General features: G+C 39.0%; 3 protein-coding genes across 6 annotated transcripts in view; 2 read left to right on the top strand and 1 right to left on the bottom strand.

Moving 5' to 3' along the window:
* Nucleotides 1-13,450, bottom strand: part of akap9 (A kinase (PRKA) anchor protein 9) — a 66,446-nt gene extending 52,996 nt beyond the window's left edge. For all 4 annotated transcript variants that reach the window (XM_005927539.1, XM_005927542.1, XM_005927540.1 and 1 more), the window contains exons 1-2: nucleotides 13,200-13,450; nucleotides 2,248-2,520 (exon numbers count right to left, since the gene is read on the bottom strand). In XM_005927539.1, coding sequence (XP_005927601.1) covers nucleotides 2,248-2,520; nucleotides 13,200-13,247 — 321 coding nt within the window. In that variant the 5' untranslated portion in view covers nucleotides 13,248-13,450. The remainder of the gene's footprint in view (nucleotides 1-2,247; nucleotides 2,521-13,199) is intronic.
* A 5,530-nt stretch (nucleotides 13,451-18,980) lies between these two features.
* Nucleotides 18,981-22,009, top strand: LOC102310962 (transcription termination factor 1, mitochondrial). The gene is made up of 2 exons (XM_005927538.2): nucleotides 18,981-19,058; nucleotides 20,153-22,009. Exon 2 carries the CDS (start codon nucleotides 20,184-20,186, stop codon nucleotides 21,345-21,347), a length of 1,164 nt encoding a protein of 387 aa, XP_005927600.1. The 5' UTR covers nucleotides 18,981-19,058; nucleotides 20,153-20,183; the 3' UTR covers nucleotides 21,348-22,009.
* Nucleotides 22,010-22,578: 569 nt separating this feature from the next.
* The window catches only part of dus3l (dihydrouridine synthase 3-like (S. cerevisiae)), a 6,839-nt gene continuing 5,265 nt past the window's right edge, over nucleotides 22,579-24,152 (top strand). The window contains exons 1-3 of the mRNA XM_014335239.2: nucleotides 22,579-22,755; nucleotides 22,963-23,053; nucleotides 23,817-24,072. Coding sequence (XP_014190725.1) covers nucleotides 22,977-23,053; nucleotides 23,817-24,072 — 333 coding nt within the window. The 5' untranslated portion in view covers nucleotides 22,579-22,755; nucleotides 22,963-22,976. The remainder of the gene's footprint in view (nucleotides 22,756-22,962; nucleotides 23,054-23,816; nucleotides 24,073-24,152) is intronic.

The raw sequence follows: 24,152 nt of genomic DNA, 5'->3' as shown, positions 1-24,152 counted from the left end.
AAAAAACAAACAACCAAACCATTTTACTTTAAGCGACTCAATAATTTATCATAAAAAAACAAACAAAAAAAAAAAACTCCCACAATCCCCTCAGTATCATTCAGTGTCTTAAAATTCATGTTTCATTTGTTGTTGATGTGTAGCAGCCCCCGTCCAGGCAGGAGTTAATTAGTTTATCTGGGTCTTTTGTAATGGAGACAGATATTTGTTGCTCCAAGGTAAAGAAATGTGGATGAAACACGGAGGCATTCAGCCAACCTTAAGGTCTGCTGAAAAGTGCTGCAAGGCCACAGGAACTGGTCGCACAGACCGTCACATCTCAATCTGTTTAAAAGGCAATTGTCTGTTTCCATGGCAACCCTGTATTTTGTGGGCATGTGCTGCATGAAATGTGCAGAGGGTTCAGGGAAAGAGTGGCTGTTAAAAGAAACTGAGAGGGCTCGAATGAAAAAGAAAAAAAAAAAACGTTTAAGAACCCTCAGGTCCACATATTTTAAAAAACTGCTTTAGATTGAGTTTCTACCGAACGGTGGATGAATATTTATTTTTCAGGAGTGTTGAGACTCGATTTTAATAAAATATAGGAATTCAGTGCAGAATGAAAGGTTATGTAAGCTTGTAAGGTTTACACCCAAAGAAAATCAGGCTTGGAAGTGTGCAAAAATATTTTATTTATTTGAATATGAAATTAACTATTTAGAAAGCATGGCATGCTTGATGAAATTATCTGTCAGTAACCTAAGTAACTACGATATCGTAAAAATGTCAGACACCGTCAAAAACAGCTTTAAAACAGCACTAACACTGAAGACGAACTGTAGTCATGCTCATACTGTGTCTATTCCATTAAAAAATAAAATAATGGAAGCAATTTATCATCTACTTCCAGTTTTTAGTAAATATATTGATATTGACGTACACACGCAGTTAATCGCCAGAAAACTGATTTAAATGTGGCACAGTTGTTGGCGCCAGACAGGCTCGTCTGAGAATTTCAGAAAAACCACACTGGGCATCACTCCCATCAGCTGAGAACAGGAAACTGAGGCTAAAATTGCTGCGAAATTTAGATTGTAGGGTCAGAATTTCACGTAAACAACAAGAAAGCATGGATCCAGTTCAGGTGGTATAATGGTGTGAGGGATCTTATCTTGTATCTCAACATCAAATGACCATCATGACCATCATCTACATGAGTATTCCTGCTGACTATGTCCATTCTTTTATGACTAGTGTTCTTATATTAATTTAATATATGATTTTTAAAATGTTTAGAAATGTTTCAAATCCAAATCAGGTCAGAATATGTTACATATTAAGGACAATGCAAAGATTTTCAAGCTGGGCCTTTAGCTCTGAGTTGGAGTCACAACAGAGCTGTCAGCACAGCAAGCCAGTCAAATGGCTGGGGCTTCAAACAGCCAGGCAAACTGGTCGGACAAGAATAAAGTCAAAACTTGAAGCAGCTCAATATGAACTTTTGGGCAGATAGACCACCTAAGCATGGTGGATCCTTTAAGTTAGAGGTATATACTTGGTCATGGTCTTTGTTGAACGTCTCCATAATTAGATGCTTTGTAAGAACTAAAGAATCAGAATCAGTTCTGCCAAAAAAAAATTTTTTGTAACTCTCCCTGCATTTATTAACTTTTTTTTTTTTTTAATCCTGAAATTACGAAATCAGTGCCCTGTGCTCTGGTTGTCATGACAGCTAAGGAGGGCTCATTAGGCTCAAGGGAGCAACGACCATCTCCCCGCCCCCTCCCCACACAGAGCTTTCATCATTACACTGCCTTTTCTGTGAGCTCTTATAAGTGCTTGTTATGAATAAAAAATTAAAGCCATTAAATGGTCTTTAAAATTTTCAGGAGTGTCTGAGTGCAGGAGGCGCACAAGGAGTGTGCTTTCTGAGGAATAATAACGTGTTAAAAAAGAAAAAAAAGACTATAGACGAACCGCTAATAGATTGTGCCAAAAAAATTGAATATTTCCCTGAAAGGCTTAATTTAGAGACTGTTTAGAAACTCTGATTATAAGTGTTGCTGGAGACACAGTTCAGGGCAACATTATCTATTCATTCCACTAAATCAGAGCTAAATCACAAGTTTGATATCTGAAAGGAAATTAATAGGTAACATTAGAATTGTACTCAGGATGTGGCAACTTAAAAATAATCAGAGTCCTCACTGAGATCTTATGAGCATATTTGCGTGACAGTTGAGAAAAGGCAATAAAACTAGTATCTACCTCTATGTTGTACGTCTGGTCATGCCTGACAGTCTCTCCACTCCTGAGCGTCTTGGTGAAGGTAAACTCCGTGGTGTGTGGGTCTCTGTTTCTTTCTTGTGATCCATCTTGTCCTCCACCTGTGACCTCCTCTCCTCCCACAGACTGATTCAGTTCGACCTCCACCCTTCCCTGTGAATGCCCCTCCGAATCCTCGCCTGGCTTCTTTTTCTTCTTCTTTTTCTGTTTCTTCTGGGAGTCGGCGTGAGCTTTTCTCTGGCGGTACTCAGCCAACTGGGGGCATAGAAAAAGGAAAACGTTTAGTGTTAAACATAAAAACTTCTGCTTCAAGCTGGTCCTTGAAAATGAAAAAGAATTATCAAACAAAACAGCTATTTAAGTGTTGGTGTAATTCAGGTTTAAAGTTGTAGCTTCCAGTCAGATCTTTGTTTATCTGACCCACATGTTCAAACATTACATCGTAAACCACCTGCCTCACCGTACCTATTAGCACCTCTAACTCAATGCTTCTGAAAATTTAAATGATGTATAAACCTACTCTGAGCCGACACAGTTTAGTGAAACTCAAGCGAAACATTTGTTTGCCCGAAACGCGCGATCTTGTTTCTCTGAGTGAATCCTCCCTCCCCGTCTCCATATGACTCGGCACATGCCTCTTGCTGTGCCAGGTGCTAATCCTGACTGAAGGGATTTTTAAACTATGTCAATGATCACTGTGAACAGCCAGCAACATGTTACGCTGTCTTCACAACTATTTCCATTTATTTATCTGAAACAAACTCACGGCTTCTGGGTTCCTGAAAAGTGACTTTAAATCCATTTCTAAATCAATATGAGTGCAAACGCCTATCGCCACATTGATCTGTTTAATAAGATGAAATATGTGTGCTAAATGTTCCTATCCTCTAATCTTTCTAAGCATCGTGCTGATCGGCCTCTCCTGGTCACTATCCTATCACTCCACAGAGAAACAAGAGCCTTAAACTACAAACTTCTTTAATGTGTCTTATTTAAACAAAACATTTTGTAATGACTTAAAAAAAATGTGAATAAAATACATAAATGAATTAATTCCCACATTTCAGAATCACATCTGCTATGAAATTTTTTAAACTGTAAAATACTTTGTGAACAATTTCTGTAACAAACCTACTAATTAAATAATCCAAGCAGATATTTTTGGGACAACAAAAAAACAAAAACATGCTTGTACACAATCTTTATTTCTCACTTACAAATAAAAAATATATTCTGCTTGATCGTGTAAATATGATCCTAATTAAACAGCCTGAACAGTTGATACTGCTGAAATTTATTATGCAGGTGACGGCAAAAAAGTTGCAGAGTGAGCAAAGCAGGGGGTACACCAGCAGCAGTACACCACTGCTGACGTACAGACAGCCTGCTCACCTGAGAAATGCCCCTGCACCTTACAACAGATGTCACAGCTGTGAGCAACGTGCTCTTCCAGATGGTCAAAGTGACTTGGATTTTTAAAAAAAAGAAAAAAGCAGGGCTTCACTTTGAGTAATCAACACATGTTGACAGGTTACAATGAAGAAAATAATGAAATGTTAAAAATGACCTAGATTCTACATCAGCCTTACAAAGCAGGGCTACTCTGTGACTTATGTAATTATTTTGGTCATTATTGAAATCATGAGAATTACTCATAGACTTTGGGAAAATAGTAGATGTTTAAAATATTTAGAGGGAAAAGAAACTTCGATATCTTTGAAGTTTTAGTGAGTAAAGGAAAGACAAAACAAGAGGATTTAAATAAAAATTCCGTTAGTTGCATTGAAATATCACAGGTCACGGGTGAGAGACAGTGATCGATATCATCAAAATGACACCTGCAGTCATGATATTTCTCGAATATTTCTCAAATTATGTTGGCATTTATTCTTTGGGGGTCTTTTGTTTTACTTTTAGGACTTTTAGGAGAGGGTCAGTTAGGTCAATATTTGCAAGTGTGGATCACAAATCTAAATCCACATAAAGTGACACTAAGGACTATTTTTTTGCCACAGATGCTGATTAAACAGATGCAGATCCTGACTACAAATCCGGTTGATGTTTGTACTTCATAGCAAAATTGCAACAACTGTTACATAGATTGTTATGAAAAGTTGATCTAAAAGCATTTTTCCATGCAAACATGGAGAGAACATGCAACTCCACACAGAAAGACTCTGGCCTGATGGTGGAATTGAACGCAAGACTTTCTTGCTGTGAGTGCTAACCACTGTGCCACCGTGCTGCTCCCACAGTTCAAAGGCATGCAGTTAGTGGGGTCTGGTGATTTCCAATAGGTTTGAATGTAAGTAGAAATGGGTGCCTGTCTATCTGTGTTAGCCCTGCGACAGCTTGGCGACCTGTCCAGGGTGTACCCCGCCTCTCGACCTATAGTAGGATAGTCTCCAGCTTCCCCACAACCCAGATAATGATAAGCAGAAGAGAACAGATGGATGGATGTATTAAAAAGTAGTAAAAAAAGATGAAAGGTTAAACAGATAAATAGTAATAATTCTTATAAAAAGAAATGCTCCTTTCACAGAAGCCATGTGTGTAGATGTAGGATTAAGCAAACAAAGTTAATAACATAATATAACAAAGGGACATAAAATGTAAAATGTACTGAGGGTGTTCGTCCATTAGTCTCTCTGTAATCCTGCACGCAAGCGCATGTGCACGAATGGTGAAGCACACTAGAGTACAGTACAGTCGACCGCTCAGCCTTAGACCTGCATCAGCGGTTTTATGCACCCCACTCCTGTAGCAGCAGCTTAAAGTTGGCATGTAAGTGGGCACTTTGTGACTGCTCATTTGGTGATACTGCACAAAAGGTCAGAGGCTGACACAGAGCCGAGAGTGGGTGTTGTCTTCATGTTCCCCACCTACAACAAATAGCTTAAAAGCTCAAAGGGCTCATGATCTCTGCCTCTGCACCTCCACGCATGACCCACATCTTGTCCAAGCATACCCGCAAGCTTTAAATACCAGAGGACACAGAATGAAATATGAATGAATGCCACTCATACAGTATGGAAGCTATCCTACTTCAGAGAAACAAGGTGATTTCTGCTGGCAGGTCTGCTGTACATGAGCACCATCACTCATGAGTCCAGGGAACCACCGGCCTTTCACTGAGCTCATAGCAAGCTGCCCTATTTGGCTGAGTAGAGCAGAGCAATGGCTGAGCATATGGAGTAGTGAAGCCTGCGTCGCTCTAATACCATCTGGGAAAGCAGAAATTACGTAGGTGTATCACCATCTGCTGTCAGAAATCATTTACACAGGCACGTTTGTTTTAATATATATCTGATAGTAAATAGTGGATAATGTCAGGTTCAGTTTTTTGTTTTCAAGGCGGCATTTTTAAAGCTATTCTTTGTTCTTGGACTACTTTAGTAAAGTAGCTTTGTATGATTTATCAATGATAAACAGAGCATAATAAAGCTTAATTACCACCTTTTTGACAACTTCCACCAAAAGTGAAAAAGTCAAAGCTGGTTTAAAGTCCTGGATTGGGTCCGCTTTTACCTTCGGAACTGTTTTAACTCTTTACACACAGATTAAACAAGGTGTTCGAAACTTTTCTCAGAGATTTAGTCCACATTGACATAATTTCATCACACCGTTTTTGCAGAATTTCAAACATTCAAAAGGTGCTTGAACAGATTCATATCTAGTGACTGTTGATACCAATTGAGTACAGTAAGGATTTGAGATTTGTGACATGGAAGATTCACTTTGACCATAAAGAGATGGACATGGTGACCAACAATACTCAGGAAGGCTGCCACATTTAAACATTGCTCAGTTGGTATTAAGAGGAGCAAACTGTGCCAAGGAAATATCCCCCACACTATTACAGCAACACCACCACACCAAGCAGCATGGATCCATGCTTTCATGTTGTTTATGCCAAATTCTGGTCCTGGCACATCACAGCAGAAACTGATACTAATAAAGTGGCTGCAGAGTGTATTTCTCAGGGATGCCTAGTAAAGTGGTACATCAGAATATAACTGAACAGCCTTGCAAAGTTCACAGCTGACAAATCCTAGTAACTGTTTAGCTTCTCTTAACTGACGCTGTATAAAAGTCATTGGTTTCTCAGACACTGAAAGCTCCAGCTCTATAATGACTGCACACAAATGTTTGACTTATTGTCACCAAGTGAAAAATTAGCTTAGTTAATGTGATGCTTACGTATGACTAATACAATAACAGTGTGTCAGACTTAAATACCTAAATGGATTTCTATGGTTTCAGGTCAGTCAGACACACAGCTAAAAGAATTCACAACATCCCTAAAAAAAAACATCACTCCACTGTACCCCAGAGAGGAAGCTCACAGCTCCTCATGTCATGTGCCAATGAGAGAGCCAGCAGCACAGTGTGAGTCAACACTGTGCTACTTCAGGGTGTAAATCCTCTGCACACATTCGTAGCTACTGCTAAGCTGAATGCACACATTTGACTTCAGGTTGAAATAAAACCTAACAGTAACTGAACCACCTCTGCGTCACCTGGTTTATCACCCCTTGTCCAGCTGGTGCTACATCTGTGAAACGTTAAAGGGGTTTTAAACACGGCAGTGCAATGGCCACAACACATGTAACACACAGGACATGACACAGGTTGAAAACTGTACTCCGGTCTCTTCCAGGACTGCTTTAAGCAATGTCCTTTCAGTGGTTTATCCTGTGACAACACGTGTACCTACTGTATTGTCAGTGAACAGTTTGCTAACCATGGTAACAAGAGCGAATCAAAGGCACAGTATGAGGCAATTCAATGCCAGCGGCAACATACACGCCTCCTCCTGCTCACTTTCAAAGGACTTAGCTTTTTTTCCCCTTTTGAAACACTGTTGGTCCAGAAATACAACAGAAAATAAAAAATGTGACAGTCTGTCAATTTAATTTGCAGGTATTATTTATCAGCTATGCATTATTTTAATAGCTCTACATGTCTTTACCTTTTAAAAACAAGAGTTAGGCCAGAAGGACTGAGGTATCCTTCAGCTCTTCTAACAAACACCCCAGAAACAGCTCAGTGCAGAACGCAACACAGAAATGCTATAAGCAAACACCAAAACTCAAACAAGATAAATCAGAGACCAGTGGAGTGCACACGATTATTTTACCGGAAAAGCTGAAAAATAATAATCAAATCTTTCCACCCTGAACTGGTGCTTCTTCACTCTTTAAAAAAAATAAATAAATAAAATAAAAGCATGGTATCAACCATTTTTCTACAATTATCAAATCTCAAGCTCAGCAGCTCAAAGTATATGCTGGATCAGCTGGAATGTATGATGGCATGCAGGATAATATCCTGAAGCATTATTGCATGTCATGTCTTTACCCTCACTAAATCTCAAATTCACTATACCGCATGTTCTCAAGTGTCATTTATAAATGTGTTTTTTTCTGCAGTTTTATTAATTTGTAGTAGAATTTTTATACATAAAATATTTTTTCTTCATCAAATTGCTTTTATTGTCATTCTGCAAATACAATTAGAGAGGGACACATGAGACACTGACAGGAAAACACAAACGTGACACTTTTGGCATGTTGTTTGACCCTGTGAATCCAGTCTGGCGCCTTTCTGTGTGGAGTTTATATGTTCTCCCTTTGCTTGTGCGGGCTCTATCAGGCTTCCTACTAGAGTTCAAAGTCATGCATGGGGTTAGGTTAACTGGCCAAAGGTGTGAATGTGAGAGTGAATGGTTTCCTGTCTCTGTGTTAGCCCAACAACAGGCTGGCAACCTATCCAGTGTGTACCCTTCCCATCCCCCAACAGCAGCTGAGATGAGCCCCTATGACCCTGAAATGGATAAGTGTAAGAAAACAGATAAATGAATGAATGAGTGGATGTGCAACCAACAATCTGAAGCAACTGTGTGATGCTATCATATCAATATGTAATATAATCTCTCTGCCATCAAGAATTAAGACAATAAATACATTAGTTATTCATTGTTGTGCCAAAAACAGCCCACTTTAATCTTACGTGTAAGTACCATTGAAACTCCCCATTTTTATACATTTAATCAATAACATATCTTAATATAAGAAAAAGAACTGACATTTTAATAGCACCTCTAGGTTTTTATATATAAATGCAATCCATTATTATACATCATAAAGAAACACCTCTGTAGTAAATGAAAGAAATCTGTCAGCATGAGTCTTTGGGCTTAACTTGTAAGAAGTAAAATGTGTAAAATACAGAAATCTATAATTTAATTACTTTGGTGTAATATAAATGTCCATGGGGGAGGTCTTTATCAGTAGGAAAAGCTGTAAAACTTGTGAAAACACAGTTAAAAGTCCAAAATGCATTTCTATTTTTGAAAGCTGTCCAATGGGCCAGAATGTAGTCTACTTCTGGCCAATTCTGGCCCCCGAGCCGTATGTTTGGCACACCTGTTATAGTGTTTTTATAGAAGATGGTCATTGCATCAAGCTAGATGAAATTCCCTCAGAAAGTGTCTAAAAGCCACAATGAAAATTAAAATTAGTCATCATCCAGGCTGTTGCCAATTTAACCTGTGCAGCTGCTACACCATCATCTTCAATTAATCACCTGACAATCCCTTCTGAAGCAGTGCAGCCTGACATAATACGAGTTTTCAAAGCATTTAGTACTTTGTCAAGCATTAGAAACACTAAATACTGCACCCTAAAAATCAAACTTTCCAGTACAAGTTTAGGAAAATAATAAGATCAAGTAAAGGTGATTATACTCCATTCATAACACAGGGCAATGCAGGGCATCCCTGTGATTAGTCGCCTGAAGGATTAACTATTCAGGCCTCAGTTAAGTAGCTCAACTTGTATCTTTGCTGTCGTCAAAACCTGCAACACTGCCTGGCATGGATGGTGGTGACACTGAGCTTTAAGGCTATTTGAATGCTGAGAAATTAAAATGATCCTTTACACGTAGTTCAGCATGTTGTCTCTCCAGGGCTGAAAAAACACATTCTATAAATCTTCTAAAAGATATCTGATGCATAAAATGTTTTAAGATAGTAGTATTGCTTTTTTATTTGTGGATAATCATCAGTATTCATCTGTCAAAAGTACAAACACATATCAGTGATTCTTCATTCTGCAGAAAGAGCCTGAGGTTGCATAGCTGCATATCGGAGAAGCAGACAAACAAATACACATAGAATCCTTTATGAATTATGAGCATCCCCTGAGCCAAATTATTCCCTGATGTTTCATTAAAAATCAGCTCTGTTCAACGTACTACTGATCCCAAAGACCAGGGTGCCAAACAACACGAAGAAGGTACTTTCATTCAGTGGAAATGCACACCTCTGTAAGCATAAAAAAGGAGATATAATAAGCTTCAATCTTAATTGGAGGGAAACAAACAAAGAAACTCTTCATCTGACAGATATATCTACAGACAGATAATTTACCCACAACTACAAAGTGACATGAGGTGACGTTTGGATCTGAAAATTGGGAGGGATTTGCAGAAAGTAAGTGTAGGAACAGGTGCCATATCTGAGTTCATGGCTTTCTATAACCCAACAGAAAATCTTACACCACCCTGAGTACATTAGTGCAGTCAGCGCAGTGTTTTTCATACAGGGAGCCTAAGAAGATGCTACTCATGTAACTGAAGAACTCAGTGAAAGTCTTGAATGAATAAAACCAGAATGCCAGTAACACGCTTGTCAGTGTGCTCCATTTTGTAGCAAAACATGAACAAAGCATCTGCGCACAACAGCCTGAAACAAAAGCCTGGCAACACCGGCCCACAATATTCACTTTGCTTATTGTCTGGTATGACTCAGTAGGCACTCGCCTGCTACGAGCTACACAATAGATGACAGACAGTTTACCTTTCACTCAGATATCAACATCAACTTTTCCTTCACCTGATTTCAGAAATGCACCATCTTTTTCAGGAGGCAGGAAATACATGAAAAAAAATAATGTTTTTTCATAAATTGAGGAAGCCAGAAGACAATGTAAACACTCCCCACAGCTTATAGACTGACTCAGCCCTGGAAGTCCCTGTTAAACATTATGTCATGAGGTTTCTTCACTGCATGAGGACATTGTGATTTGGCATTGTGTGAAAAAAAAACAGCCTGCACCACAGAGGGGCCTTTTTATAAACCAAAATACCAAAGTCATAACCCGGGAGACGGTCTCCCCTGCGGTGCAAAAACCAGAGAGCTCAAGCAATTTAAAAACCAGCATGCTGAATGTTTCTCTGCAGCATCTGGATGGAAAGAGGCTGGATTTCCCTTTAAGAGACCGCCTGATTTAAGCAGTTTTGACACTTTCTGACTCGACAATTTAGTTCGTAGAGACTCATTCTCATTAGGGCCCTCATGGAGTAAAAGAGAAGACGTAATCAAACCTAAGGATCCTATTTCCCACACTAGAAGGAAAATACAAAAATAAATAGATATATAAACACATGACCTATGTACAAAGATTGCAGATACAATCTCTTTACAAGATTTTACAAGATTGTGCTGCACTAGAGCTGGGCGATAGAACGATAACGGTATGTATCGCGATATAACTTTCACTCGATAGAGAAATTAAGCTATCGCGATAGACCTCGCCGCTCTTGTCCTCAGAAAAAAAAAAAAAGGTCAGCCAATCCAAACTAAGTAGCGCAGAGCCGAACCAATCACAGCCGCAGCGTCAGTCGCGTGACTTGTTACGTACAGCACAAGTGCCAAGCCGCACGTGTGTTTGTTTGGGAAGCAGCCAGCGGGTAATGGAGGAAATGAGTGTGCCGACTAGAAAAATCAACCGAGCGTGACCTTAAGAGAAAACAGATGATGTCGAATGGAAGAGCCAAAGAAGTTCCGTAGTGTGAAGGTATTTCGGCTATTTCAAGTCTGACAAAAAAACAGAGTAGCGTGCACTGTAAATGTGCCGAAAACAAGTCTGGAAATACAATAAACTGGTGCATGCGTCACACTGACTCGGTTCTGCTTCTATGCCGCAGCTTTGTTTACTTTTTCCCACCGAGGCTTCTAGACTTCTGATTGGCCAACATTTCTGCACGGTTAGGAATCTAGCGCCACCTGTTGCTTTGGCATGTACATAGCAGCGTTTTCCTTCATTTCTCCCTTTATGTGTGGACGGGATTATTTTTTAAAACGAAAACGGAAAATCTCCGTTTTCAAAAATACCCGTGTACGTGTGGACGTAGCCTCAGTCTCTGACTGGAAGCGCTAATTCGTCATTCGGCTTTTGTCAGACTAAAGTAACTGTTAAAACTGTTTGAAAAGCTCAGCTATACAACAAGGAGAGATTGAGAATTTCCTTTTAGTTCTCAGTTTATTTGATATTGACAAAAGTTAGTCAGTTTTGTCTGTTCTTCTGTAAAACAAACTAAGATTTATTTTTAGAATTAATATTTTATTTCTAAGTGGAATTGACAATTTAGTCTGTTTCGTTTGTTCTATTTTGAAACTTAAACGCTTTAGCGGCTGCCTTTTGTGTAGTTTGCAATATTTGCCTTTATTTATCTGAAAAAGTCTCATGTTCCTTAAGTACATCTACCCTGTTGAACTTATTATGAGAAATAAATATTTAAATCAAAACAAGCTGCTGATTATTTCACATTTTACTTGTGAGCAACGGCACATTTAAATCTTACAAATATAGTTATTTGGCTTATATCGTGATAGATATCGTTATCGACTGAAATGAAAAAGACATATCGTGATATGAAAAAATCTCATATCGCCCAGCTCTATGCTGCACGGTAATATTTTTAGAAATACACAAGTGCTTCACTTTATAAACATTTGGTCTCAATCTAATGGCTCAGGCTGATGTTCCAGTCTTAAAATTTGCAACTTAAAATAACTCCAGTCAAATAAGTAACGACATTCATCCCAAAGCTTTCCCCAGCTTCAACGTCCATAACAACTGGCATACACCATGAAATCTAACACTGGACCCACATCTGAACCTTTAGAGTAGGATCGTGAAAACTAGACAGGTAACATTCCAAATAAGATTTTCCTTAAATATTATTAAGATTGTTAAGAAGCCTCTGCATCAACTTATTTGTATATATGCTTTTGCATCCAGACAGCTGAAGAAAGAATGTATAAAAATGCAACATTCAGGGCTACAGTGCAACACTCAACTGTACATACGCTTTATCTAATTATCCACATGCTTGCAGCATGACACTGGTGTATTCATGATATGAAAGAAGATGCTCACCACAGGCTGGTCTGGCCAGCTTGTAATTATGTTGCTAAGATCTCTTTGAAAACATCTTTTTTGATAAAACACATCCCCCGCAAGATGTTTGGGTTATACAGGCTATAAAAACAGATAACAGAGCTCCTGCAAGGTCATCCACAAGCACCACGAGCCAAAACTGAAAGAGCAGTGCGTACCGTGTCACTGTCGATTAATATAAACGTTGATCCAGTTTGTGGATGCTATCGTTTCTAGAAGAGAGCTAATAAAGCACAAGTTTGGCGTGTGAGGCAATGCTGGTTCTAGCCAGTGGGGTTATGTCCTGTAAATCCTGTTACACCAGCCTGTCAGTCAGTGTCACTTCAGGTGGCGTTTATAAATCCCGGGTGGCAATGTGGCCTGCGCACACCTGCACGTCGGTTTCGGGAAAGTAAAAGGAAACACTTTAGTAAGTGCAGACATGCAGCATGACAAAGGAGACTAGCAGCGGCTATGCTAACCACCCCAACCCCGCCCGCCCCATGCCCGGCTGTCAGTGCGAAGCAGGGCGCATGTTTGCGGAGTCCGACAGCTGATAGCGTAAAATGAAAGGAAGGGAGGGGGGGCAAAAGCGTCTGACAGACCCCGGCCGCGACAAAACAAGTTGTCGACAGCATTAAGTCGCTACTTCAGAGTAATGAGAGTAGTGTCAGTGAGTTGTGCTAGCACCAAAACTGAGAATCATACCTTTGCTTTGCCGGCCTCCAGCTTCTTTTGCCTCTCCTCGTCTTCCATCCCCGCAGTCCCTGTGGCTAAACAAACAGAGAAACTGCCTCATGCGAAGTATCCGCGAGAGAAATTTAAAAGCTAACCGCTAAATGTCCCTCTCTCTATATGACTCGTGGCTCGCTCCCAGAGACTTCCACTGGCATTAACTAGCTGTCTCCTTGTTGGTAGTCCGCCGCCATGTTTTCCACGTAAACATGAGACCCAGTAATGATGACGTAGTGTAGATGCCTTCACAGTCACGCCCACTGGCAGCCAAACGGTGGTGCGTTCACGCTCAGTCAGAAATACCGTGCAAAACAAGATCGTCTTTTTTTACCACTTCAAATTTCTATATAGAACTATTATGTTATGTTGTTACTATTTCTGCTGTCCTCTTAGCCATATCTCTCTTTAAAAAGACATGTTTATTGTTAGCGGGACTTTTACTCCTGGATAAGTAAAAGATATATAAAAGTAACATTGTGGAAAAGTGACCACAACTCCCAAATACCGGTAGTGTCAGGAATGTTTGACAGATTATAGCCCATCAAGTCACTAACAGCAGGCAAATACAGGAAATCATATTTTGGCAGGTGATCACTTTTTGGTATGACCACACAATACTAGAAAAAGTTTTTTTAAATACTTTAATTCATTTATAAAAAATCTAAGTTAAAAATTACATTTTGATATATGTGTATATATATTGTCATTAAAAAGTCTGTTGGCTGATGACCAGAATCTGTTATTTATTGCAAACCTCCACCTACTGAAAAATGAAAGTGTTTTCTTACACAAGTTCTCGCATGGTTGCTGAATTTTCTCACAGAAACTTGTTTTCAGGTGAGGTGGGAATACCAAATTCAACTTCCAGCTAATTAATTTGAAAAAATTATGTCACTGTCAAGCTCTGATTCTGACTTTGAGTAAAAGAAGGAGTGACATGACAATTTATTCAACACAGTTTTAGTATATATCTAAACAACAAAAACAAAATAATAATTAAAGTAAAAGTATAACCCTGTATCCAAAAACAGTGGATAGATTTACTCTAACTAATTTTAACCACTGTGTATCCTGTTCTTGGGCATGCCCCGCTAATGCCTTTGGACCAGAGTACTGTAAAGCTTAATGATGCCCAGTGGATGAGAGCATATTAAGTATTTCTATGTACAGCTACATTCTGCTTCTACTTTACCATATTTTCTTTGCAACTACTGTACTTTGCACTCATAAAGTGATATACAAATCAGTGAATCAGAAATTATGATCCAATATATACATGATTCTGAAAAGTGATATTCTATATAATAAGTACATTTACTTTAGACACTAAGTATATTATGATTTAATAACTTGTTCACCATGAAACCACATAAGCCTTTAATATAAATGTTACTTTTTTGTCCATTTTTTTTCACTTTGTGAAACAATTATCCAGCATATTCAAACCAGTTTCACTCCCTGCCACTTGAATGCCCCTGATCCTATTGGGTAGCTTTGAATCTGTCTTCTATAAATATATCTTGACTGATAAAATAACGGAGGCAAAGGCCAGATGCTATCAAAATAAAATACACGTCTCTCCATTTGTACCCACATAAGTATCTCATAAAAATGCATTTAGTTGGCGTCTACCGTTGAGGGTGGTGATGAAACACTTCCTGACTGCTTTAAATCCAAACAAACCACTTTTCTCCATAATTTATGATTCTCTTTTTTTCTCTCTCTTTGTGGTTTGAAAGAAATTTGTGAATTTGTAGAGTCATTACAGAAAAGTGTGCTGAATTTCTCACGATGTAAAAGATTATTTAATGCAAAAATAATACATTTAGTGCTAATTATTAATAATCCCGTCACCATATTTGACTACAATCCCATACAGTTCCCTTCATTCTCTGCAGTCTGAAGTCTGCTTGTAAAGTCTGCTCAGTTTCTATGGTAACAGGCGAGGAGGAGAGGTTGCCAGAGCTGTCCCAGTTGAGTTTTCTTTTTTAAACACAGAATATTTTCATATCAAAGATGTTTGCTGCTAATAAAGGATCCAGCTGTCACCTCGCATTCTCCAGCATGGCGTTTGAATGGGCTGCATCACCAAGAGTGCTGCCATATGTTAAAGAGGAAGCACGTGAGCTGTCTCAGCTGAATGGTGCTGCAGGTAATATGAGAGACTGGCATCGGTTTCTAGGACAGATGGGGATGATTAAAATAAATGGACAGGCAATATTTTACTCACAGCCTCCATGTGGGATTGATCTTCAGTCTTAAAATAGTTTATATTTAATTAAAGTAGTGTATTCCTGGCAAACTAAAGGCCTTTTATCTTTCCTGTCATTTTCCCCCAAATAAGTCAGCGATAATATAAACTTTGTGGCTTGATTGTTAGATGAACTAATCTTCTTTCTTTAAAGTTTTTATTTGATCACCAGTGAGCTAATAGGAGATGTGGGTAGTAATTCATAGGGGTCTTTGCTGGGATTTTAGAAATCTGGAGATTATTTCTTACATGTTTGCTTAAACTCCATATTTCCCCAGGGCATGCCTCAAACTGCACATGTAAGACTAACAAATTTTAGCCAGTTTTATTATTTCATACTCTTTGATTATTTCATTACACTGTTACATTTTATTTCAATTTCCCTGAGATTAAAGTCCAGGTGGACCAACATTTATTCCCTTTTTATTTGCAGGCCAGTCCAGTCTTAAACAAATATCCTACCTAAGCGTTTTGCCTCAGTTTCATTCGAAGATTTCTTGTTCTAACATCCAGGCTAAAATATTCCTGTAGAATTATAAAATATTAAACTTTCCCTTATACTTCCAGAAACATACCAGTAGTAGCAGTAGCAGCAGCAGCAGCAGCGGGAGAAGATGCTCTGTGTCTTCGGCTGACGGGGGCTGAACAGCTTATTGTCTGGCAGATTTTGAATTCCACCCATCTTCTTTTGGACATTCTCACCAGCCTGATCTCACCTGTGAAAGCTTGCTGTTTGAGCACCAGCGTCTGCAGGAACTTTTGAAAGTTTCGTCAGCCTCTGAATTATTGATTCACTCAGGGAGTATACAGAGTCTACAATTACCCAAGTGACTTTACCAAGACAAGCTCAACAAATGAACAGCATGCATGCTATATTTATAAGTCAGAGGGTGGTGAACAAAGGCTGTTAGAATTAAAATGATAGAAACATCTAGATACTGAAAAGTAAAATGAAACCACTCTGAACCATTTTTCTTATAACACTTTAAATACATATGGTGGAAAAAAGATGAAAAGGAGCCTTAACTAATCTAGATTATCATCACATCCAGTGCTACAGCTTTTTTTTTTTAAATTAAAGTGTATTTATAGCCCAGAAGTGTAATATAGTTTCACCTTCTGAGATCCTCATATGATTACATTTTTTTAAAGGCTTTTCTTCATCCTTATACTTCATTCTGCTCAAAGTATTCTAAATTTTATTACACAAAGGAGACTTTGTGTTATGCTTCATAAACCCAACATGTAAATATGAGGACATGGCTGCAAAAACAAGCCAAATCATGGCCTATCCACCACCGTGCTTGACAGTAAGTGGTGTGCTGACATGCTGTACTTGGCTTTCACCAAACATGGTGTTGTGCATTATAGCCATAGATCTCCACTTTGGTCTTTTTAGAGAGAAGAGGTTTTCTTCTGACAGTCCATCCAAACAAGCCATACTTGTTAGAGATTAGCAGCACTTGGCTGCCACTTGCCCACTTAATTCCTATGGAAACAGTAAGGGTATACTACCTCTTCAGTGTTGTAAGGGACTGATAAAGTCCTGTGAAAACTTCACGTGACTTTGTATTACCAAAACATGTATGATCTATCTTGGCATCTTGTAATCTCTTATGAGGCCAAATAACTTTTATGGGGGCTAAAAAATATATATTTCACACTCCAGTAGGGTTAGTTAAGTGCAACAAGAAAGCTGGAAGCTCAGCAACACGTGGGAATGTCTCTGTTTCAAATACAATAGCAGCGTAGATCAGATTGAACCACTCTTACCATTTATGGTGTCTTATAACCTCTCTTTATTGTCTGCCATAGAGTATAAGTAATTAAAAGACAGACACAAAGACCATAAGGGTCCGTAAAATACTTTGGATAGGTTTAAGAAAAATGCAGGTGTGCAAATGCAAATGTAACTGTGACCTGTGGATGTGTGAGACGAATTTGAATCGAGACTCCAGTTGCCCAGCTGTTGCGATGGAGCTCACTTCAGTCTTAGAGCAGCAGAGCAATGTGTATTTGCATAATGACAATATCAGTGTCATGCATTAAAATATGCATAAGTGGGGGGACTCATCAGTAAAGAGACGCACTGGGTCAGTACGTTTATCAGTGGTAGGCTGTGAATCATAACACATGGTAAGTGTCCTCTTGTAGCTTGTACGAGAGCATCTGCTAGCTGAGACAGAATTAACTATTGATGCCTGTAACAACAGTCCAGTCCTCTATAATGCTGTGTTTTTATTATGTAATTGAAGCTTCCCAGGTTACTGAAAAATGTCATTGCTCTCCGAGAGCTTCACTAGTGACTGAGCACACTGTAATTTAGAATGTACAGTATGTGCAAAGCAGAAAAGCACTTATTCAGGGGTCATCTCCATGGAGATGTCCCTCAAATTGTTTGTGAAAAATTCAGGTTTTTATCAAACTAAGAAAGGAAAAATTCTCGATGCACACAGACCATACATTTTTGAAGGTTAATTTTAATTAAACCATGTCTTTAAATTTGACTAATGGTAAGGAAATACATTAATTTGATTGAGAATGTAGTGAATTAAAAAGAATTAAAAAAAAATCAATTTAATGTTTGAAAATTGATATTGAGCAATATTAATAGAAATTAGGGGAAACTGGGAAAATGGCCTAAGTTTTTCTAAAATCCCGCCTACCGTCCTTACACCAACCATTCACAATATTAAGATGTCATCTGTGTAATATTGTGTGGATCGTCCTAAAAGCTCTGATGTTTTGGAGAATTAACATTGAACTACTTGGTATCCTGTGCTTTCTGGTCCTGTGGACTGTGAGGTGGGACACCTGTGGATCAGGTTCAGGTGGGAATGTGTGTCATTTGGAGGTCTGATTAAATCCTTAGACACCTAAGTTTATCAAATTATGCACAGTTTCTGAGGTGAGCCATGCTGGTGGAATCTGCTGCCAGTGAAAGGCTCTGTTGTCATTTGAGTGTGCTTGTTCTGCAACAGTAAGCAGATGTTTGGTACATGTCAATGTAAGATCCACACCAATGCCAAGATTTCCTAGCAGAATATGGCACTGTAACGTTATTCACTTCACCTGTCATTGGTTTATATGTTCTATTCTCTCAAATAGAAGATCTTTGCTTCCATCTAGTGGTTATAAATCAGTATAAAGGCAATGGCTCTACAGATTTCAGAGGAAATGTGCAGAAATGACAAGGAACAGGTGAGAAGTCTCTGATTTAAACACACAGAAAAACACTAACAGAAAAAAATTAATCACTGTCAACAAAATATGAGGCTGAAAAAGGCAATGGCTGGAAAACCTAATTAAAAATAAAGTTAAACGGAGTGTTAGCAATATAGCCAACAGCAAAAAAAAAAAGAACGAAAATAACGAAACTTACACTGTATTACATTATCTGAGGAAAAAACATGTTTCAGAAGATGTGAGGTGGTGTTTGGCACAAACTCCACCATACCAGTTGTGTCGCTATCGTATTATTTTGTCATTTAACCTACAGCCAATAAATATAACGAAGAAGAAAAATCTCGCGAGAGTTCTTGGAGTTCACGTTACCGGCATGGAAGAAATGTTGGCTTTTGGTATGTTTTTAATACTTTTTAAAGCAGACTGGTACTTAAAGGGCTATTACTGATAAGATATTGTACACCGCTAAACAGAAACGACTGTGTGTTTTGGTTGGACTCTTCAGTTAGTAATTCCCGGGCGAATAAATAAAAGCTTCCCTTTGTATTACTAACGTAAATAACTTTGCCAAAGTAACGTACGCATTATGTAGTAAATAACTAGTAAATGGCCAGTATCAAGCAGTTCACAACTAAGTTTAAGAATACTTGTTTGGAAAGTTTCTGTTACTGGTGTAAGCTTGGAGCGGTGTGTCAGCAAATCAGATTAGCAAAGAAAAAGATTAATATACCAATGTCTTAATGGTTTCACTAAAGATTCATATATTTGTAAATTACCATATCCAAAAGTAAACCAATCATATCTTACTAATAGCATCTGATAATAGATGTACTCACCAGTTACCTGTCTGCATCTTTTTTGGCCAAGTGGCTTTTCTTTTTGTTTCTTGGCTTTTCTTTAATTATATTAAAGCCTTTTTTTTTTAATTTAGCAAAAGTGCTGTGAAAAAACTTAAGTACACCCTTATTACTTCCATAGGAATTAAGAGGGTTTGTAGTAGCTAGGTGCTGCTTATCAAATGCATGATTGCATGAGTTTTTGGCAATTTGCTGGTCCGGAGCATTCAGGTGTGTGTTAACACAATGCCGCAATTTTTCCAGGATCTCTCTGAAAGCTAAAGCTTGGCCCGAACTGGGTCATGCTGCAGGACAATGATCTCAAGTATAGCAGCAGCATCTACAACAGAATGTCTGAAAAAGAGAAGAATCAAGGTGCCGTGGTGGCCCAGTTAAAGCCCAGACCTTGGCCTGACTGAAGTGCTGTGGGGGGGGCTCCACCACCTCCACCACCTCCAAAATTCCTCTACAATGTAGTGAGAGACTGATAAAGTCACACAGAAAACAGTCACTCCAACTTACTGATTATAAAGGTGTTTCTACAGCTGTTAACCAGTGGGGTTTGATTAGTTTTTCACAGGACTGCAGCTGTGAAAACTGTCTTTTCATGACTGTATATTAACATGTCTGTTTTTTTCTTGTCTGAATTGCAGTGATGTTTCAGTGTGACCCTCCTCAATAAAAATGGCAGGAGTTCCTGGAGTGAGAGCCCTCCTCACTGTGCAGCGATCGGTGACATTGCAGCACAGCTTTTTTGGCTTCACTCCAATACATTTTGCATCAGCCTGCTTCCCCAGAAGGCTTTACAGTACTTCGACAGGAAGTACTGAAACAAAGCCGCCGGTAAACCCGGAGAATGAATCTCTGCTCGAGAACTTGAACCTCATGGGAGTTGACGTGAGGATGGCACGCCAGCGTCAGCCTGGGGTGCTTCGTAAAACCTTCACTAATGAGAACGGCCTCGCTCAGTTCCTGCAAGGAAAAGGTGCCGGCCGCAAAGTCATTGCTAGCATAATATCCCGTTATCCCCGAGCCATCACTCGCTCCATCGAACACTTGGAACAACGCTGGCAGCTGTGGAGAAACATCTTCCAGACAGACGCAGAAATCGTAAGCATCCTGGATCGCTCACCTGAGTCGTTTTTCCGCTCCAGTGATAACGACAACTTGGAAAAGAACATAGATTATCTGGTCTCACTGGGACTAAATGCCAAAGATCTCCACCGGCTGCTGACCACAGCACCGCGGACATTCTCCAACAGCTTAGAGCTCAACAAGCAAATGGTGGAGTTTCTGGAAGATATCTGCACAGAGCTCGGTGGAAGTAACCCAGAGCAGTTTGCAAAAATGGTCATAACAAGAAATCTTTACATTCTAATCAGAAGCACTAAGAGAGTCAAGACAAACATCGACAACCTGAAAGCATCACTTAAGTTGAGTGATTCAGAACTGCTGGCTCTTCTTCAAGGCCACGGGGCAGAAATTCTGGACCTTTCCAACGAGTACCTGAAAAAGAATTTCAACAGCCTGGAGCAGAAGATGACCGCACTTGGCTGTCGGAAAGCTGATGTTAAAAAACTGATCATCAACTATCCGATGATCCTCTACATTGGGCCTGACACTCTGAGCTCTAAACTAGACTGTCTTTTAAAAGGAGGAATAACAATGAAGCAGATACTGGAAAAGCCCAAAGTTTTGGACTACAGCACACAAAACATTACAGGGCGACTAGAGGAACTGAGAAGGTTGGGCTATGACTTCCAGAAGAATGGCATCAACATCCTCGATTCAAGTCGAAAGCGGTTTGCCGCAAAAATAGAAAAACTTTCTGCCTCACCAGAAGAATGAGTGTAGCTTGCTGCCTGTCAGACAGTGTTGGCTGATACTTTTTCATCTTTTTGACTTAAGAATAATCAGGTTTTATGTTCAGAGATAATATGATTGAGCTCTTTTAATATCCCAAACTTAATTCCAGTATTGAAATCTAAACATTGTGCCTGTGATTTTCTTCTAGTCTCACAAAAGTAATTAAAGCAGTAAAAATAATAAGTTGAAGGTCTGGGGACATGGAATTACATTTGAAGCTAATGAGTAAAAGGAAATTGTCAGTGGATTACCCATTATGTAATGTTTCAGCTCAAATACCAGGTGTTTTAATCCATCAATACGCTGTCTTGGAATAAAAAAAAATGCAAAAGATGAAATACATTTGACTGAATGTTTCATTCACAGGTAAAGTTATGGAATGACTTATGTGATGTTTGTTTTTAAGCACTGAAGAAGACTTTTGGGCCATTTTAAAACCAACACATGGTAAGAGTCATTAAGAAAATGGGTTTTTCTTTTAGTTAAATGACTGGAGCAAAGATCTCCATTTACACTCACCATACAACTTTGTTAGGCACACTTTGCAAATACCAACTTGGACCCTCTTTTTTTCCCTTCAGAACAGCATGACACAGATTCCTCTGAGATTTTGGTCCATTTTGAAATGACAGCATCACACAGTTGCTGCAGATTTGTCCGCTCTTCATCCATGATGCAAATCTCTTTTTAATATATATTATTAGAATTTAAAGGATATTTGTCAGCATTTGTTATTTGTTTGAATAAATATTACAATGTAAACATCAATTTTGGAGGGCATATGAATCACAGGCATGTAGAAATCTCATGTCTCAAACAAATGCATCAAAGCCACATCAGGCAGGCTTATAACACATTTTATTGTCATTCGAAGTTTTTAGCTCTTAAATGGTTCAGTCAAAACAAAAGGAAAGAAAACTGCACAAAATAACAAAACTGGATATAAATAGATACATTATTGAAGAAGGTTAAAGACTAACAATAATACGGTCTAAAATAAACAATAGTCAGTTAAACTAAAAAGCGAGGGCCTTGTGAACCGGCTGCCGCGACAGACTTGACCAAATTGACAAAGACTAACGATAAAAACATTTCATGTATATTTTTAATTTGTTTTACTTAGTCACACTCCAGCCCAGTAGGTGAATCTGAGTGCTGGATTTCAAAGGCAATGAGAAAGATTTGCAAGCGGTTCGCGGAACCAATGTTGAGCAGCAGGTTTACCACGGACGTATCTAAGGTGCTGCACAACGGTTTCCTCGCGATTCTGGGTTGTGCATGTCCAGTTGTGGAAAAAACCCCCCAGGAACTTTTGACTTGATTTCTACGTGCTGTACATCAGTTGTCTTTTAACTTCACGGTTGGAGCAAGTTGTTTACTCAGTATATCGGTAAGTGGTCTAACTCAGCTACAAGAGGAAGCTAACTGGTGGAAGTGTAAGGTTAAATATGGAGCACAGAGAAAAGCAGGCAAGCTGATTATGATAATAAGGCAGTACCTGAACTGGTTTAATGTGTGCATAAAGTGTCCTAACGTAGGATTGGGAGCTGAATGGTCCTGTGAAGTGTTTAATTAGAAAGGTGTTAAAATGTTGCAGGAAGAGAGACTGTGATGGAAACAGCGGAGGAGGTGAACGTTTCGAAGAGGGCAGACGTGGCTGCAAAGGGTGAAGCTGCGATCAAACCAGAGTAAGATACTGTTAATAACTAAGAAAACTGTGGAAATCGCATTTATATGTTTTTGCAACAGATTTCAGGAGAGGGAAGCTGCAAATTAGAACAATCTTTCTCCAACTTTCAAAAGAGACAGCCATGAGTCAGGGGACTGAAGATAACGCCAGATTTTTATGATGAACGTAAGCCAGTTAGTAAGATGGGAGCAAGCATAGCTGAATAAATAACCATGTGTTTGAGTTTATGAAAGAACAAAGCAGACCATCTGACCTGAGCAAACAGCACAAGCAAGGCACGTGACTATAAGGAGGCTGTCTGCATCTGAACTTGTTAAGATGTTCGTGTGAATTTATGTGAAAAAACTGTAGAAAGTGTCTACAAGAGATAATAACTCATTTACACAAAACTTAAAAAATATGGCCCTGTAGGGGTGAAACAGGGGCTTTGCAACCCCCAGTGGCGTAGTAAGGACTTACTGCCTTTATTTTCAGCCTTCCTGCTGCTTTGTCTGATGAAGCAAAGAGTGTTACACTGTCAGCAAAAAGGCTTTTGAAGGCCCTCAACTCTTTGCTTTTCAGTGTTTCAGTGACCCAGGGTCTTACTAGTGACTACAGGGTCTTACTAGTTTAGCATAATTTACTCCCATTATGCTCTTTTTTCCCCCAGTGTGAATATAGTTCATACTAAAATGCTTTAGTGACACACAGACTGTTTTCACACATACTTTTAAAACAAAATTTATCAGGAGGATTCTTTCATCATCTTCTTATGTTTGCAGATTCCTTACAACCAAAGACAAGTTTCATGGGTTGTTAGACTCAGAGTGGCAGGGCTCAAAAAGAGAGAAAGCCAGTGAAAGTGATGCAGTTGATGATTCAAAGGAGACTTCTTTGGAGGAACCTGAACCTAAAAGGCTGAAACAAAATTTTGAGGGTAGACCAGATGGCAAGCGTCTTCGGGGACAGAATAAGTCAAGGCCGCACACAAAGCCCACAGCCTACGATGAAAAACGACTTTGTCACTCAATCATTCAGGTATGAAGCTCTGACTCTGCATTCAAAAAGGCTCTGTGCAATACATTTTGATCCATATAGTTATTTTTGTGCCTCCCCCC

The sequence above is a fragment of the Haplochromis burtoni genome, unplaced genomic scaffold (genome assembly GCF_018398535.1).
Source record: "Haplochromis burtoni strain Fernald_Lab_line unplaced genomic scaffold, NCSU_Asbu1 Contig_90, whole genome shotgun sequence".
Lineage (NCBI taxonomy): Eukaryota > Metazoa > Chordata > Actinopteri > Cichliformes > Cichlidae > Haplochromis > Haplochromis burtoni.
Note: the sequence above shows the minus strand (reverse complement) of the source record. Positions and strands in the feature narration are given on the sequence as shown.

Excerpts from the sequence above, each read along its gene's own strand:
- LOC102310962 (XM_005927538.2), top strand. The coding sequence starts at position 20,184 with ATGGCAGGAGTTCCTGGAGTGAGAGCCCTCCTCACTGTGCAGCGATCG.